Source organism: Sorex araneus, chromosome 4, assembly GCF_027595985.1.
Source record: "Sorex araneus isolate mSorAra2 chromosome 4, mSorAra2.pri, whole genome shotgun sequence".
NCBI classification, from domain to species: Eukaryota; Metazoa; Chordata; class Mammalia; order Eulipotyphla; family Soricidae; genus Sorex; species Sorex araneus.
This window is the reverse complement of record NC_073305.1, coordinates 184,944,154-184,959,821: the sequence shown is the minus strand read 5'-3', so window position 1 is coordinate 184,959,821 and position 15,668 is coordinate 184,944,154. Positions and strand designations below refer to the sequence as shown.

General features: G+C 57.0%; 1 protein-coding gene across 2 annotated transcripts in view; it reads right to left on the bottom strand.

The window, feature by feature from the left end:
- Positions 1–11,075, bottom strand: part of TMEM181 (transmembrane protein 181) — a 36,919-nt gene extending 25,844 nt beyond the window's left edge. For both annotated transcript variants that reach the window (XM_055135563.1, XM_004600776.2), the window contains exon 1: positions 10,623–11,075. In XM_055135563.1, coding sequence (XP_054991538.1) covers positions 10,623–10,753 — 131 coding nt within the window. In that variant the 5' untranslated portion in view covers positions 10,754–11,075. The remainder of the gene's footprint in view (positions 1–10,622) is intronic.
- Positions 11,076–15,668: the final 4,593 nt, after the last annotated feature.

Below are 15,668 nucleotides of genomic sequence, written 5' to 3'. Positions count from 1 at the left end.
TGGGGCCGAGCGGACCCGGCCGGTGGGCACGGGGCAGCCGGGGCGGGAAGGGGGAAGGATTACGGATAAAAACGGGGTGCTGACGCGGGTGGAGGTCTTCCACGCGCCCCCCTCGCCCAGAGCCCGGGACTCATTCCAGGCTCTCGGAGAATGAACGAATGAATGAGTGAATGAATGAATGAATGAATGAATGGCTCTTGCTCCTCGGTTCTTCACTGCCAGCTTTCAGCGTGTGGGAACCCGCACGTCGGGGCCTCAGAAGGCGCGCGGGGCCCTGGGACGGCGCCCTGCGGCGCTCGGCGCACCGGCGACCCGAGTCCCATGGAACAGGAGGAGCCGCGGGGCGAGCTGCCTCGGGGCGCTGCCCCCCGGTAAAGTCCCGCAGACCCGGGTCCCGCCTCGCGCTCACCCCGACGCGCTCGCCCCGCGCAACTTCTCGAGAGCGGACCCGCCACACTCTTCGGAACGTGGGTTCAAATGTCCAGTGCCCGCGTGGCACGGGGTTTGGAGTCCGCAGTGGAGACCCGGGACTGGACATTCCTGCTCACGTGTCCCCGTCCCCTCTGACCCCGGGATGCCCGCGCGGGGCGGGGGAGGGTGTCCTTTCGACGCTTGAAGCTTTCTCGTCGCCCCCGCGCACGGCAAGAAGGAAGGGCAGGAGAGGGAGCACGGTTTGGGGCTTGAGTTGGAGAGGAACAAGGCGGAGGGAGGGGGACAGCGGGCAATGCGCCCCCAGACCCCAGTTATCACAGCAGGCGGCCTCTCAGGCCGGATTCATCTGGTACAACCCGTGAAAGATTATTAGTCAGCAGCAAGGGAACAGATTCGAGCCCAGGTGGATTCGGAGCACCCCCCAAGGTCACTCTCCTGAGCAGAGCAGGAATAGCCCCAGAGCGCCCCTAAATCGGACCAAGCAGCCCTCCCCCTGGGCACGCCAGAGTGTTTCTCAGGCTGAGGGGCTGGAGCACATCCCTGGCGCACGCAATGCCCAGGGTTCAAGCCCCAGCCTCCCGCCTGCTGCCAGCACGGTTCTGGTTCACACCTTGCCGCAAAATAGGGACTTTTGTGGACACTGAGGGGAAGGAGCCCTAAGCACCAGGCCTTTGGGGCTGGGCCTGGCGGGGACAGAGCACTGGGGCCTGCTCTAAAGGTGACTGCAGGGCTGCCATTCCCCATTGGGCAGGGCAGCGGGCGCCTGTGCTGACCCCTGGGCCGGCGCACAGGCAGCTCAGCCCCCGCAGGAGGGGCCTTTCGCCAGACAAAGCGCAGGGCTGGGGGACTGCCAGCCCCTCCTGACACAGCAGAGGGGCCTTCCATAGCACTGCAGCACTGTTGCCCTACGGTTCATCGATTTGCTCGAGTGGGCACCAGTAACATCTCCATCGTGAGACTTATTGTTACTGTTTTTGGCATATCAAATACGCCACGGGGAGCTTGTCAGGCTCTGCCATGTGGGCGGGATACTCTCGGTAGCTTGCTAGGCTCTCCGAGAGGGACGAAGGAATTGAACCTGGGTCGGCCGTGTGCAAGGCAAACACCCTACCTGCTGTGCTATTGCTCCAGTCCCCACAGAAACACGGGTTTTCACAGAAACTCATTTTTTCGTAGGTTAGGGGTAGGGCACAGCTGGAAATGCACATGGCTCACTCCTGGCTCTGTGCTCAGGGATCATCCTGGTGTGAGGGCCATACACGGTGCCACTGCAAGGCGAGCTCCTTCCCGCTGTAGTCTCTCTGCCCCGCTCCCTCTCCCTCCCTCCCTCTCTTTCTCTCTCCCTCCCTCCCTCTCTCTCTCTCTCTCTCTCTCTCTCTCTCTCTCTCTCTCTCTCTCTCTCTCTCTCTCTCTCTCTCTCTCTCTCTCTCTCATACTATCTATTTCTCCTGCCCCGGTACTATCTTTTTGGCCTTGGATTTCTTTTTTTTTTTTTCTGCTTTTTTGGCCTCTGGCAGGGGTACTCAGGGGTTTGGTCCTTCTCTGCACTCAAGGATCAGTCCGGGCAGGCTGGGGTGTGGTGCCTGGGATTGAGTCTGGGTCTGTTGCATGCCAGCCAAGTGCCCCATCTGCTGTCCCAGGCTCCAGCCGTCTTAGACCCCTTTTTTAAAAGCCTCTTGGGGGCCTAGATCGCCTTCCAGTAACTTCCGCCAGCCGCCCCTCCGCAGAAGCGCCTGGACTGAGCTTTTTCCTCCCCTCTTTGTTCCCGAATCAACTGGGCATCATCGGTGTTGGACACTCGGCTCAGAAACAGCCTGGACACATGGACAAGCCACCCAGGTCAGCCAGCAAGCACAGTGACCAAAGGTGCCCTGCCATATCTGTGACAGGGCATGATGCGGCGGGGCTGGGGGGGATGGGCGGGATGGGGGAGGGACTGGGCTGGCTGGGGTGGGGCTGGCAGGGCCAGGCGCAGCTGAGCCACAGTCGCTACAGAGGCCCGAAGCCCCGGAGGGAACTTCGCTCTGAACTGTTTGGTCAGGAAGTGGGGCTGCACTCAGGGCCTCAACCTGCTCCAGAAGGGACCAAGAGGGCAAGTTAGATCCATCTCTCTGACAGCCACACTCAGCCCCGATGTTCAGTTCATTTTCTAAGGCCTCCGGCAAGAGTCAGCTCCTTCTAGAAAAGCACCAGGGTCAAGTTCAGCCGCCTGTGGACCCAGAAAGTGAGCGTCTGCTCCACTCGGAAAGCCGCCACCCACGGGCCACCTGCAGGGCTCCCGGTGCCCTAGGAACCCACGTCCTACTTGAACAAGTGCCATTTGTCTAACACTTTGTAGCAACGCTCTGGGCGCTGCCGTCTTGGTAATAATGAATAATGGCTGGCACCGGGACGGGTAATCCAGCTGGAGTTTAGCAGGGCCGGAACAGGAACAGCTGCGTTCACTCTCCCCGACCCACGGCTTAAAAAAAAAAATAAAATAAAACACAAACCGGGGGCTGGTGCAATAGCACAGAGGGGAGGGCGTTTGCCTTGCATGCGGTCGACCCGGGTTCGATTCCCAGCATTCCATATGGTCCCCTGAGCACCGCCAGGAGTAATTCCTAAGTGCAGAACCAGGAGTGACCCCTGAGCATCGCCGGGTGTGACCCAAAAAGCACAAAACGAAACAAACAAACAAACAAAAAAACCCACCACAGTTGGGACCAGACAGATGGCATGGCAGGCAGGGTGTTTGCCTTGCATGCAGCTCACCTGGGCTCAATCCCAGCACCACGTAAGGCCACCTGAGCCCTGCCAGGAGTGATTCCTGAGCACAGACCCAGGAGTAAGCCCTGCACACCACTGGGTCTGGCCCTAAAACAGAAAAAAAGCCATAGTCTGAGGTGGGATGCTGGGCGGGGGCTCTACCCTGGCACCACATGGTCCCCGAGAAGCCCAAGCAGCTTTGGGAGGCAGCAGGAGAACGACCCCAGGCCCCACGAGGGACATGAGCCCTTGGTGAGTGTCCAGCTCCGGGCCAAGTCCTTCAGATCAAGGGCCCGAAAGGGGCCACCGGAGTGACTGACAGACTCCCCGGGGCCAAGAGCCTCTGTGGGGCACGTGTGCGAGGAAGGCCTTGCCAGCAGGGGGCACTGTCGCACAGTCACAGCCACAGTCACAGCTCTGGGCAGCGCGGGGCCAGGTTGTGCACTCCAGGGAGGTCCCTCACCGGCCAGGAGGGGACGTCGCAAAGGAGTCTTACTGTGCAGGAGGCACCCTTGGGTCAGGTGGCAGCCAGGAAGAGTCCCCCAGGGCAGCTGAGCAGGGGCACGAGAACCCCAGGTAGGGCTGGGGGCTGGTGTGGTTCCAAGGACCCTAAAGAGTCTGGGGGCTATGCTTAGCGGCATCGAGACCAACACAGGCAGTTTCGAGTTTACCTTCCGGAGATGCTGTTTCCTCCCCAAATAAGAGACCAAGAGGCGAAGGTGCTAGTACTCAGTGGTTGTTTTCAGTAAAAATGGGGGAGGGGGAGTGCCCTGCACGTGGCCGACCCAGGTTCAATTCCCAGCATGCCATATGGTCCCCCGAGCACCGCCAGGAGTAATTCCTGAGTTAGGAGCCAGGAGTAACCCCTGTGCATTGCTGGGTGTGACCAAAAAAGCAAAAAAAAAAAAAAAAAAAAGAGGGGGGGTACAGAGAGATAGTACAGTTGCCTTGCACAGGGCAGACGTGGGTTCAATCCCTGGTATCCCATGTCCCCCTTATGAACCCTGCAAACAGTTATCTTTAAGCACAGAGCCAGGAGTAAGCCCTTCGCACCAGGGGTGCTGCTTCCCCCACCCCCCCAAAAAAAAGTACAGGAAGAAAAGTGAGCTCTGAAATGGCGGGACTGAAATCACGACGGGCTGGGTCAGCAGAGAGAGCAGCTTGGCCTAAAATAGGAAATTCCCCTCCGGCCTGGCAGCCGGCGTGGGTACAGCTAGTTGAGTCAGGGGTGCGGGGCTTGGGGTGGGGACGGGAGAAGAGGGCCTCTGAGCTGTGTCAGACCGAGGGACCCCCGGGTAGACCCCCCAACTCTGCCCTGTTGGCGAGTGTGTCCCCTGGAAGAGATGGAGACACACAGACACCATCCTCGGCACAGTGCTCTGGAACATTCCTCGCCCGACACCCAGCCCTGGGGGCAGATCAGAATCTGTGGGCAAACCTGGGTCTCCACTTGCCAGAGCCCCCCCTGACGGTTTCTCCCACTGGCATCTCCGGCTCCGGCCCCTTGGGCACTAGCCCCAAGCATGGGCAAGGCAACGCGTCCCTGTCGAGTGCTCGACACAGCACAGCGGGAAGGATCCTTGCCACCCCAGATGGTCCCCCCGAGCCCTGCCAGGAGTGACTCCTGAATGTAGAGCCGGAAGCAAGCCCTGAGCACTGCTGGGTGTGGCCCCCAAGCCAAAGCAAAACAAAACACAAGTTCTGCCCAGGACACAGACCCAGCTGAGTTCACAGAAGTCACAGGATGCAGCCTCTGGAAACCGGGCAATTGCTCCTGGCCACCCCCCGAGCCACCTGCCTACCTGCCCACCACCAACGTCCAGAGAGGTGCCTGACAGCAGCCAGTGTGGATGGCCCAGCACAGTCCAGACAGTGCTAGGGCCAGGCCCCAGGGCCTCGCTGCCCAGCAGCATGAATAAAGGGAAGCGGAATGACAAATAAAAGAAATAGAAATAAATTCAAAATCAAGAAGATCAAGGCCCGGTACCTTGGGGTGGGTGGGGCGCTTGCCTGTCCCCGCAAAGCCCCGTGAGCTGCAGTCCCGCCCCAAAACCGTCCCCACAGCCCAGCCCGGCCCCGCAGCCCAGGACAGAGCCCCTCGGCTGCTGACCAGTTCTGGTAAATGTTTTGTTGTTGTTGTTTGGGTGTTTTTTGGTGTTTGGGTTTTTTTGGCTGAAAACTCCAGGCCTTCTCAGAGTCGGGCTGAGTGACCTCCCCCCACCACCCTGTACCTCCCCAAAGACATGCTGGCCACGCCCACGTCTGGTCACTGCCATCATGGAAGCTTTTCTACCTGCTCTGTTCCAGAGACTCAGAAACGCATCTTGAAAAGTGACCAACTAGCAGCGAGCACTTCTCAGACACGCGGTCTTGGCTGAGACCCGGCCAGCTCCCGCCCCTGCAGCCACACTCGCTCCCCAGAGCTCTGGCCAGACGGCCCAGTTCAATATTCTGGGTTTTCTGGACTGCGTAACTGCATTCACGGCCGTGTGATGTCTCCAAACTCTGTAACACTCACATCCCAGTAGGATACAGCAGATTGGATGGAAATGTAACAGAGACGCCACCTAAGCTCAACCAACAAAACACAACACAGGAGACTCCACTGCAACAGCAGCTCTGTAAACCTGCAGACAGGGACTTAATGTCCCCACAATGAGACACAACAATTTTCACAAATTCTCTTCTACAGATTTTTGTTTAACTCATTGTGGTAGCCATTTAATGGTAACAAGCAATGTGAAAGAGACTATTGTGAGCCTGCTACGGGGGCAGGCTGGAGGGGTGGTTGGGAACATGGGGACAGGGGTGGGGGAAGGTGACAGTGGTGGTGGGATTGGGGCTGGATATTGAATGCCTGTGACAAATCATCAGGAACAATTTTGTAAATAATAGTGTGTAAGGGACTGGAGCGATAGCACAGCGGGGAGGGCGTTTGCCTTGCACATGGCCACCATGGGTTCAATTCCCAGCATCCCATATGGTCCCCTGAGCATCGCCAGGAGTAATTCCTGAATGCAGAGCCAGGAGTAACCCCTGAGCATCGCCAGGTGTGACCCAAAAAGCAAAATAAATAAATAAATAAATAAATAATAGTGTGTAAAATAAAGTGGGGTGGGGAAGAACTCTGTGACATCAGGAAACCATAGGAGCATCAGATAGTACAGCCAGGGCCTGAGTGTCCACTTCTGGCCAGGGTTACCATCGCCCGTGGGGGCACCGGGGGACACAGCGGGTTTCCCTTCTCCCAAAGGTGCCCACACGCCCACAGCACTGTGGCTCTCACTTTTCCTCTGTGGGAGCTACTGACCCCAGAGGAGTCGGAGGGAGCAGAGGGTGGGGCCTTTCGTCCCCACCGCACCATTGGTGGTGCCTCCTGGCTGTTCCCTGTTCAGAGGAAACTGACAACCATGCGAGAGTGCCCAGTCCTTTGCGGGCAGTGCCGCATATCGAAACGGAGATGGAGAGAAGACCAAGAGCAGGAATCAGAGCAGCGACTTCGTCTTCCAGCCGGAGAGGCGGCAGCTGTAAGTTTCCACTCTGCAGCTCCCCCTAGTCTGGGCTCCAACGTCTGCAAGAACCCCTGGGTGGGCAGGAGGGTCGCTAGGGCCCCACCGCCCCACACTGCAGCCTCTGTCCATGCAGGGGGGCTTAAGACAAACTCTGTTCTCAGAGCAGGGGGCCAAGTTCATCCCCTGCCAGGGATGGGCCTTGGGATGGATGGGGTCAGCGACTCCCTTCTGAGCACAGGTGCGGGGGCTGGGGCCAGGAGCAGTGTCTGACCCAGATGCGGGCGTGTCACCGCCCGCTCAGCTGCCTGCAGCAACCCCCAGGGCTGGAGGTGCTCATCCTGGGAGACCCCCTTTCTCAGTCCCGCCTTCCAGGCCCCACACGGCCCCGTCTTGAGCATCTGCTCATCTTCATTGGTTCTGGAACATGCCACGTTCCCAGGGCCTTGGGGATTCTGTGCTTGTTCTTCCTTTCCCGGAACTTCCCCGTGTGACATGGGCTTCTCACGCTGTGCTCTTGTGGCCGCTTTCCACTGGGAAACCCACTCAGTCTCCTGGGGTTCACAGCGTGGTTGAGTTTGAGTTTGGTTTCGGTTGCGCGTTCAGAAACTGCTGTGGCCCGTGTGGGAGCGACTCCCACACTCAGTGATGAACCCCACAGGAGGTCTCGACTCACAGTTATTCATTTATTTAGGGTTTGGGGTCACACCTGGAGATGCTCAAGGTTTACTCCTGGCTCTGCACTCAGGAATTTCTCCTGGCAGCGCTCAAGGAAATGTATGGATGCCAGGGATGGAACCTGGGTTGGCCGTGTGCAAGGCAAGGGTCCTCCCTGCTGCACGACCACTCCAGCCCCTACACCCACAATTTAAGAAGAGTCCAACCTGGCCAATCATGGTATTATAATGAAAAAAAATTTTTAAGAAGAGAGGGCCCAGGGGCTAGAGCAATAGCGCAGTGGGTAGGGCGTTTGCCTTGCATGCGGCCAACCCGGGTTCGATTCCCAGTATCCCATATGGTCCCCTGAGCACCGCCAGGGGTGATTCCTGAGTGCAGAGCCAGGAGTAGCCCCTGTGTATCGCTGGGTGTGACCCAAAAAGCAAAAAAAAAAAAAAAAGAAGAAGAAGAGAGGGCCCAATGGACAACTAGGTTTTCTATCATCTCCACCGGAGTGGCATGCCACTCACATTTATACGTGCAGGTTGTCATTGCACTCATCCTGGGACACACAGCCCTGTAAGACCCATGGAAGCAGGGACCCCGACTGCCTCGCTCCCACTCCCCACTCCCCACCATCTGGACTGGAGGCAGGAGAGAACAGCTTGCGAACTGTTTACTGGCGGAATGAATGGAAGGTGAGCCCCCTGTGGATTCATTAGTGACGGGCAGGTTGTCTTGTCCCTACAACCTGTCCATTAGCTTCTCTGCCAGAGAAGGGTTGTCATGGGCCCAGAGGAACAGCTCGGGGGCTTAGGGCACCCGGCTGCAAGCGCATGGTCACGAGTTCAAATCCCCAGTGGCCCACGCAGACCGGGACCAGCCCTGGTAGCCCTGGTGCCTGTGATCTCCTCCACCGCGAGTGACTCCCAGCCATGACAGCAGGGCGTGTGCGGGCACCACAGGTGCAGTGCCCAGCCCTAGGGGGCAGCACAACTGAGAGGACAACAGTGCCTAGGCGAGCTGGTGAGCGAGCACTGCAGCGGCCCCGGCGAGCTCTACACCCTGGGCCTGAGCCGCAGTGGGTGGGTGCGTGTGCAAGCGCCTCAGGGAGCACGTGGCTGAGCGTGGGAGCACCACAGTCTGACACATGCCGCCCCCACCGACTCACCACCCAAGAAAATGTGAGCAGCTAATTGTGGGAGCCCCAGAGCACCACAGCCCGTCATCTCAACAACGCCAGCATCAGCAAGGGAAAGGGGGAGGGGAGGGGACAAAACGTGCTCCCGAGAAAAGAAGACACAGGGGCAGCCAGAGAGCACAGTGGGTAGGGCGCGCGCCATGCATGCCGCCAACTTAGGTTTGATCTCTGTCACCCCACAGGGTCCCCAGGCCTCTCCAGGAGTGATCCATGAGCCCAGAGCCAGGAATAAGGCCTGAGAACCACTGGGGTGGCCCAAAGTCTAGAGAAGAAAAATACAGTCGGGAGGAAAAAATCCAGAAAACAAAACTGAGGAGAGAAATTAGTGGGAAGGAAATTCAAATTTTGTATACACACACACATACACATATATATATTTGAACCCAGGTAATGCAAAACTTTAGTGATCTTGGACTCTGGGCTCAACAGGACCCGGGAGCAGAGATCCTCTGCCTGCTTTCCCCAGTCTCGGCCACCCAGGGGTCACACCCATAAACCACCTCCTGCTGGCGCCAGATAATCTCCTAATTGGCCACCATCCAGAGCTCACGGCTGCTTCTCCCGGAAGAGAGCATAAAATGAGGCTCCCATAACCATGCCACCGGACTCCAAGCCAGAGCCTGTTCCACTCAGGGTGCCCCAGAGCGGGGTGGGTAAGAGCCCTCCCCACCCCAACGGACCCAGCCCCAGCAGCTGCCCTCCACTACCCAATTGCCACCACGCTCCAGGCTGCTTTCCACACGCTCGGGCCGAGCCTCACGCATGAGTGAACATATTCCTGGACTGCGCGGCTGCAAAGCAACCACGCGACACATCATAAGACACTCCCTACCCATTTTTCCATAAAATCATATATATATATGTATACATATATATATCAGAGAGTCAGGCAAGCTACCAAGAGAATCCCGCCCTCATGGCAGAGCCTGGCAAGCTCCCTGTGGTGTACTCGATATACCAAATACAGTAACAATAACAGGCCTCATTCCCCTGACCCTGAAAGAGCCTCCAACCATTGGGAAAGACAAGTAAGGAGAGGCTGCTAGAATCTCAGGGCTGGGATGAATGGCGACGTTACTGGCACCTGCTCTAGTAAATTGATGAACAACGGGATGACAGTGATACAGTGGTATATATTTGAGGGGTGGGGAGGTAGCTCAACAGTTCCTGAAACGGCAAAGCCTCTGAGCCCCAGCTGAGGCCCTGGAGACCCCCAGCACCCCTAACCCTCAGGCTCACCCTGCTGTTTCAGTATCTCTAGGAGCGCCCCCACCCCATTTCTGAAACTGTCGGCAGGTTGGTCGTTTCAACTCTTACCATCAGGGCTTCTGGGCTGATTGGATTGCGAGACGCATTCAAAGCCACATTCTATGATCTTGGGATTGTGCACGTATTTTTAAAACGGGCTTTTCTATTCCATAACGGTGAGCAATCTTCCCCTGGGGAGGCTCGGGGCTTTGGGCAGGATTGGCTGATCAGCGTGATTCATTTCTGCGCCTGCACACAGGGCTCTGGGCTGGGGTGGGTGGTACCGACGCCCACCCCGCCGCAGAGCTCGCCATGCTGAGGCGGGTAGCAGGCAGGCCTCCCTCGGGCGCAGGTCGCTGTCGCGGCCTTCGGACTGTGAGCAGAGGACCCGGTAGCAGGGGCAGTTACCGTGGTAACAGAAGCGCAAGGCACAGGAGGGAAAGCGGGGGGCGGGGGCGCCCCTGGGAATCGCGGGTCCCCAGAGCTGCCCTCGCGCCCACAGAGAGGCACTGGGACAAGAGGGTGCCGAGACACGGACCTCAAGACCCTTGGGATTCCCACGAGGCCCAAAGCCTGAGTGTCTGGAGAGGCCAAGCCCCTCCCCGCTGGGCTCGGGGTGCAGGGGGGAGTGACCGCGCGCCCTAAACCCGCACGCGGCCGGGGGTGGGGGTTGGGGGGCGCAGAAGGACCAGCCAGCGCGGGCGACTGCGGCCGGGGGTGGGGGTGGCGCGGGGAGGGTGGGATCCCGGGACGGGCCCCTAACCCCGAACCAGAACGCGGCCCTCCCCCAGCCCCTGGTCCGCCCGCCCGCCCCACGCGGGCCCTACCTGTAGAAACGCTCATCTCGGAAGGGCGTGAGGTCCTCGCGCAGCTCGCGGTAGGCCTCCTGCAGCCGCTTGCACAGGCGCTTGAGCTCGCTGCAGAGCGGGGGCTCCCAGGCCGGGTACTCGGCGTCCATGCCCGCGCCCCGCCGCCCGCCTGTGCGCGCCCGCGCCGGGGATGCGGGAGCAGGTGGGGTGCGCGCAGGGAGGGGGCTCGGGGCGCCGCCGCGGCGACGTGGCACCACCCGGGCGGCGAGGGGGCCGCGCCCACCGCCGCTGCGCAGGGACGGAGGGAGCCGGGCGGCGGGGGTGGAACCCCATGCAAGGTCACCTGCCGCTCAGACTGGAACGTCAAGGCCGCCCCGGCGGCCCCCGGCGCTGACCCGACCAGAAACGGGGGCCCAGGGCAGAAAAGCGCGAGCGGCGAGCCCGGCTCGGCTTCAGCACCGCGGACAGCTCCGCGGCCGCGCCCCACCCAGCGCGCTCGCCCGAGTGGAACGCTGCGCTCCCGCCGGCAGCTGTTTGGGGGTTTTGTGGTTTTGGTTTTTTTTTTTTTTTTTTTGCCTTTTTGGACCACACCCTGCGATGCTCAGGCGTTACTCCTGGCTCTGCACTCAGAAATTACTCCTGGCTGTGCTCGGAGGGACCACACTAGATGCCGAGGATCGAACCCCGGTCAGCCATGTGCAAGGAAACACCGCCTCCCCGCTTTATAGCCCACACCCAGCGGTGCTCAAGGATTACTCCTGGCTCTGTGCTCAGGGGTCACTCCTGGCGGGACTTAGGACCCTATAGGGTACTGGGGATCGAACTGGGCGGGGAGGGGGGGGTTCTGCACATGCAAGGCAAGATCTTTAATCCCTGTATTGTCTTCTGCATGAATAAAGCATTTCAAGCCATTCCCACTACCATAACATTATCTATCATCTATTCATCTATATCATCTATTCATCTGCTATCTATCTCTGCCATCTATTACCTGTCTATCCTTAGAGGCCACACCCTGAGCGACTGGCTTGCTGCTTGGAGGTGGCCCTTAGCTGTGCACAGGGGACCACATGGCACCAGGACCAACCGGGGTTCACTGAATGCAAAGCATGTGCTCTAGCCGATCAGCTTTCTCTCCACCTTCAATACTATGCATTGTAACAAAGAAGAACGGCACCTGCAAGGGTGTTTCCATCCTCTATGTAACGCCTCACCAGCCAGAGAAACACAGTTCACACATCAAAACGCACCCCTCCAAGACAACACTTGTCTGAAGAGGACATGGTCTCCTCATGCGGGGAGACACCTGCTCTGTGTGCCCACCTACAGCCTGGACAGGCTGCCAGGAGATCAATACGTTCTGTCTGGTGCCTGTGTACATCGCTGCATCTCCCAGGCAGGGGCAGACTCTGTTTTAGCGCCCCTGGAACTGGCTGGCTTTGTCCTAGGCTTGAGAGGAGTTGTTCTTCACCTTTGGTTCTTCACCTCTATGTAAGGAAATCTGGGCTTTCTTGTAGTGAGATGGCATGGAGCGAGCCCCAGAGGGTGAGAGGCTGATGGTTGGCTGTGACAGCAGCCCACCCCAGCTTCCGGGTACGAGCCAGGCCACGCGGAGACGCCAAATGACCCAGCTCTCAGCTGAAGAGAGACTGTGACACTAGGAACAACTTCTGGAGCTGAGAAATGCCTGCCTCCGCCTGGCACTGCCACAGAATTCTGAGTGTAGATGCTTAAAGCAAATATATTTTGACACAGTTTGTTTTGCCCCAGTGAAAGAAAGAGACACAACTAGTTCCATTCTATTGAGCAGAGTTCATTCATTTCTCACTGGAAGGTCAAGACTCAGCATTCTGGGAGCAGAAAAGGAGAGAGGAATCACAGGACTTCTGCGTTTTATAGTCATATTTCAGCCAGCTCGTTTAGGCTGCCTAGTTCTGTGTGATCAAATGGAGCCATTTAAAATCACACTCAAGGGGCTGGAGTGATAGCGCAGCGGGTAGGGCGTTTGCCTTGCACGCGGCCGACCCGGGTTCGATTCCCAGCATCCCATGTGGTCCCCTGAGCATGGCCAGGGGTAATTCCTGAGTGCAGAGCTAGGAGTGACCTCTGGGCATCGCTGGGTGTGACCCAAAAAGCAAAAAAAAAAAAATCACACTCAATTTGGGCCTGAGCAATAGTACATTTGCCTTGCACATGTTCGACCGGGTCCAATTCCTGGCATTTCATATGGTCCTCCGAGCACCACCAGCAGTAATTCATGAGTGCAGAGCCAGGAGTAACCCCTGAGCATCACCAGGTGTGACCCCAAAAAGCCAAAAATGAATCAAAACAAATCAACATTCAAGGATCAAGAGTGTTAGTACAGAGGGTACTTGCCGTGTATGCAGCCCACCTGGGTTCAATCCCTGATACCCTGTATGGTCTCCTGAGCACCTCCAGGAGTGATCTATGAGCACAGAGCTAGGAGTCAGCACTGAGCACCACCCAGTATGGTTCAAAAACAAACAAAAAGGCAAAGGCTACTTTTCCTGGGCTACAGAGATAATATAAACACAAGCCTTACATGTGATTGACCTAGGTTTGATCCCACAGCACCACATATGATCCCCTGAGCACTGCTAGGAGTGATCCTAAAGCACAGAGCCAGAAGTAAGCCCCGAATACCACAGGGTAGCACTGTAGCACTGTTGTTCCGATTTGCTTGAGTGGACACCAGTAACCTCTCCATCGTAAGACTTGTTGTTACTGCTTTTGACATATCAAATATGCCACGGGGAGCTTGCCAGGCTCTGCCGTGCGGGCGGGATACTCTCGGTAGCTTGCCGGGCTCTCTGAGAGGGATGGAGGAATCAAACCTGGGTTGGTCATGTGCAAGGCAAATGCCCTACCCACTGTGCTATCACTCCAGTCCACCACAGGGTACGGCCTTAAATTTTTTTTAAAAGTAATAAAAATAAATAAAATCACAATCTATTGAATACCTGGTGAAGGAAGTGATGTTGGAATGCTATATTCATGAAACCTGATCATTAACAGCATTGTCAATCACAATGCTGCAAATAGAAATATTTAAAATTAAATTTAAAAATAAATGGTGGTTGGAGATATGGTCCAGCAGGCTGGACACTTGCCTTAGAGCCAGTTGACCCAGGTTCATCCCTCAGAATCCCACACTGTCTCCAGAGTCCTCCCAGGAATGATCCTTGAGCAAAAAGCTGGGAGTAAGCCCTGAGCATCTCCCGGCATAAACCTCCCAAAAAACTAAATAAAATCACTGAGAGACTTCTCCACAATTCTGCAGCCAAATGTGGGGTGAGCAGAGACCTCTCGTGCTTCATAGGAGGCCACTGGGGTACCCTGGCTAGAGCTGGTGCATGCTGACAGCTCACCCCTGAGGCTCGCACGTGAGCTGGGAGCTCAGCTGGTCGGGTGGGCAGAGGGTCTCTCCCTGTGAGGCTGCTCCAAGGGGGGCCTGGGTTTCTGTATAGCATGAGGAAGGGTACTCAGGAGGGACTGAGCAGCCAGGCCTTAACACTGGTGCTTGGAGGTCCCAGTGCTATAGGGACCTGTAAAGCTGTGACCTGCTTTGGCTTCTGCAGATAGCCACTAGCACGAGGACCAGCACACTTTTTTTTTTTTTTTAACAGCCCTTTTAGCAGTTCACTGTTAAGGGCTTATGTAGTAGCAGCAGAAACAGGAAGCTCCACCCCTGCCAAGATCCCGAGTTTCATTATAAACCTCATCCCTTCGCTGTTCCTGCCGGTGGCTTTTTCTCCTATGAGGTTATCTGACTGGAGCACCAATCTGGTTGTATATGTAAAGGAGAATTTGGGTGATCCTGGGACAACCAATGAGAGTGCACATATCCTTATATGGCTTTGTAAGATTGTTGCATATACTTTTATGCAAATAAGGTCTATAGAATGACCAATCGGATCACAGATGCAAACTGAGACATTGCAAGATGGTCCCTCAGAGTCCCGGCCACCCCCTCCTCCTTTCTGATCCCTCCGTGCTCATTTCATCTGTAACACTAGGACAACACTTCCTCCAGATCCTTCAGGACAAAGCAGGGGAAGCCCCGCCGAGGACCCTTGGGGTTCACATGACCTGGATGGCAGTAGCATCGTGCCCTTTGACAGGAGGCAAATGGTCTGGGTGCTGCCTTTGAAGTGCCTTCTCTACCCCTGCCTTTATGCCTGTGGTGGTGCCAGTGAGGACCCCTTCTGCTGACCATCTCCAGGCAACTTCCTGCCTCCTGACAGTGACAGGGCAGGTTGTCGGCTTCCCTGGAGCAGAAAAAGATTTTGAAATCTGCTTTCAGACTTTCACTCTTCCTTGTTTGTCTATACGATCCAAGTTTTACATATGTTCGTGCCCATGACCAGAACCAAAATGAATAGAGTATTAACAGGCTCCACAAAATTCTGTTCTGTCGTTCCCAGAGCTCCTTCCCGAAGTTACCTGTGAACTCAAGTCCTATAACTGTACCTGGGCTGTTTTGAGTGCTATGGGGACAGAACCATACAGAACACGTGCCTCTGTCTGCCTTGTTATCAGCCTGGCGGAGGACCAAATCTGCTCGGCAAGAGTGAAAAGTATTCAGTCCTCTCATTTTGCCACAGCGTAGGAACCAGGTAAGCTTTGGGACCCGGCCCAGACAGGCCCTTGCCACCTCTTGGCTCAGTGTTCTGACTCCTGCCTCTCCCTCCGCGAGAAGTGCCGCCCTCCAACAGAGGGAGAGAGAGAGAGCAAGCCTCAGGCTGCGGGCACACGCTCTTCTGGCTTTCTTGGTTTTGCCTCTTCTGGGTTTTTGGCCCCTCACAGTGCTCAGATGTATCCTGTTTCTGTGCTCTGGGGTCACTCCCAGCGGTGCTCAGGTTGTCCCCAATTCCAGTGCTGCTCAGGGCCGTGGGGAAGGTAATGACCTCCTTTTCTTGCACAACCCGCACGGGCCCCCCCCCCCCCGTTGTTTTGGGGGCCACACCCAGTGGTGTCAGGGCTTACTCCTGATGCTGCGCCCAGGGGTCACTCCTGGCAGGCTTGGGGAACCCTGTAGGGTTC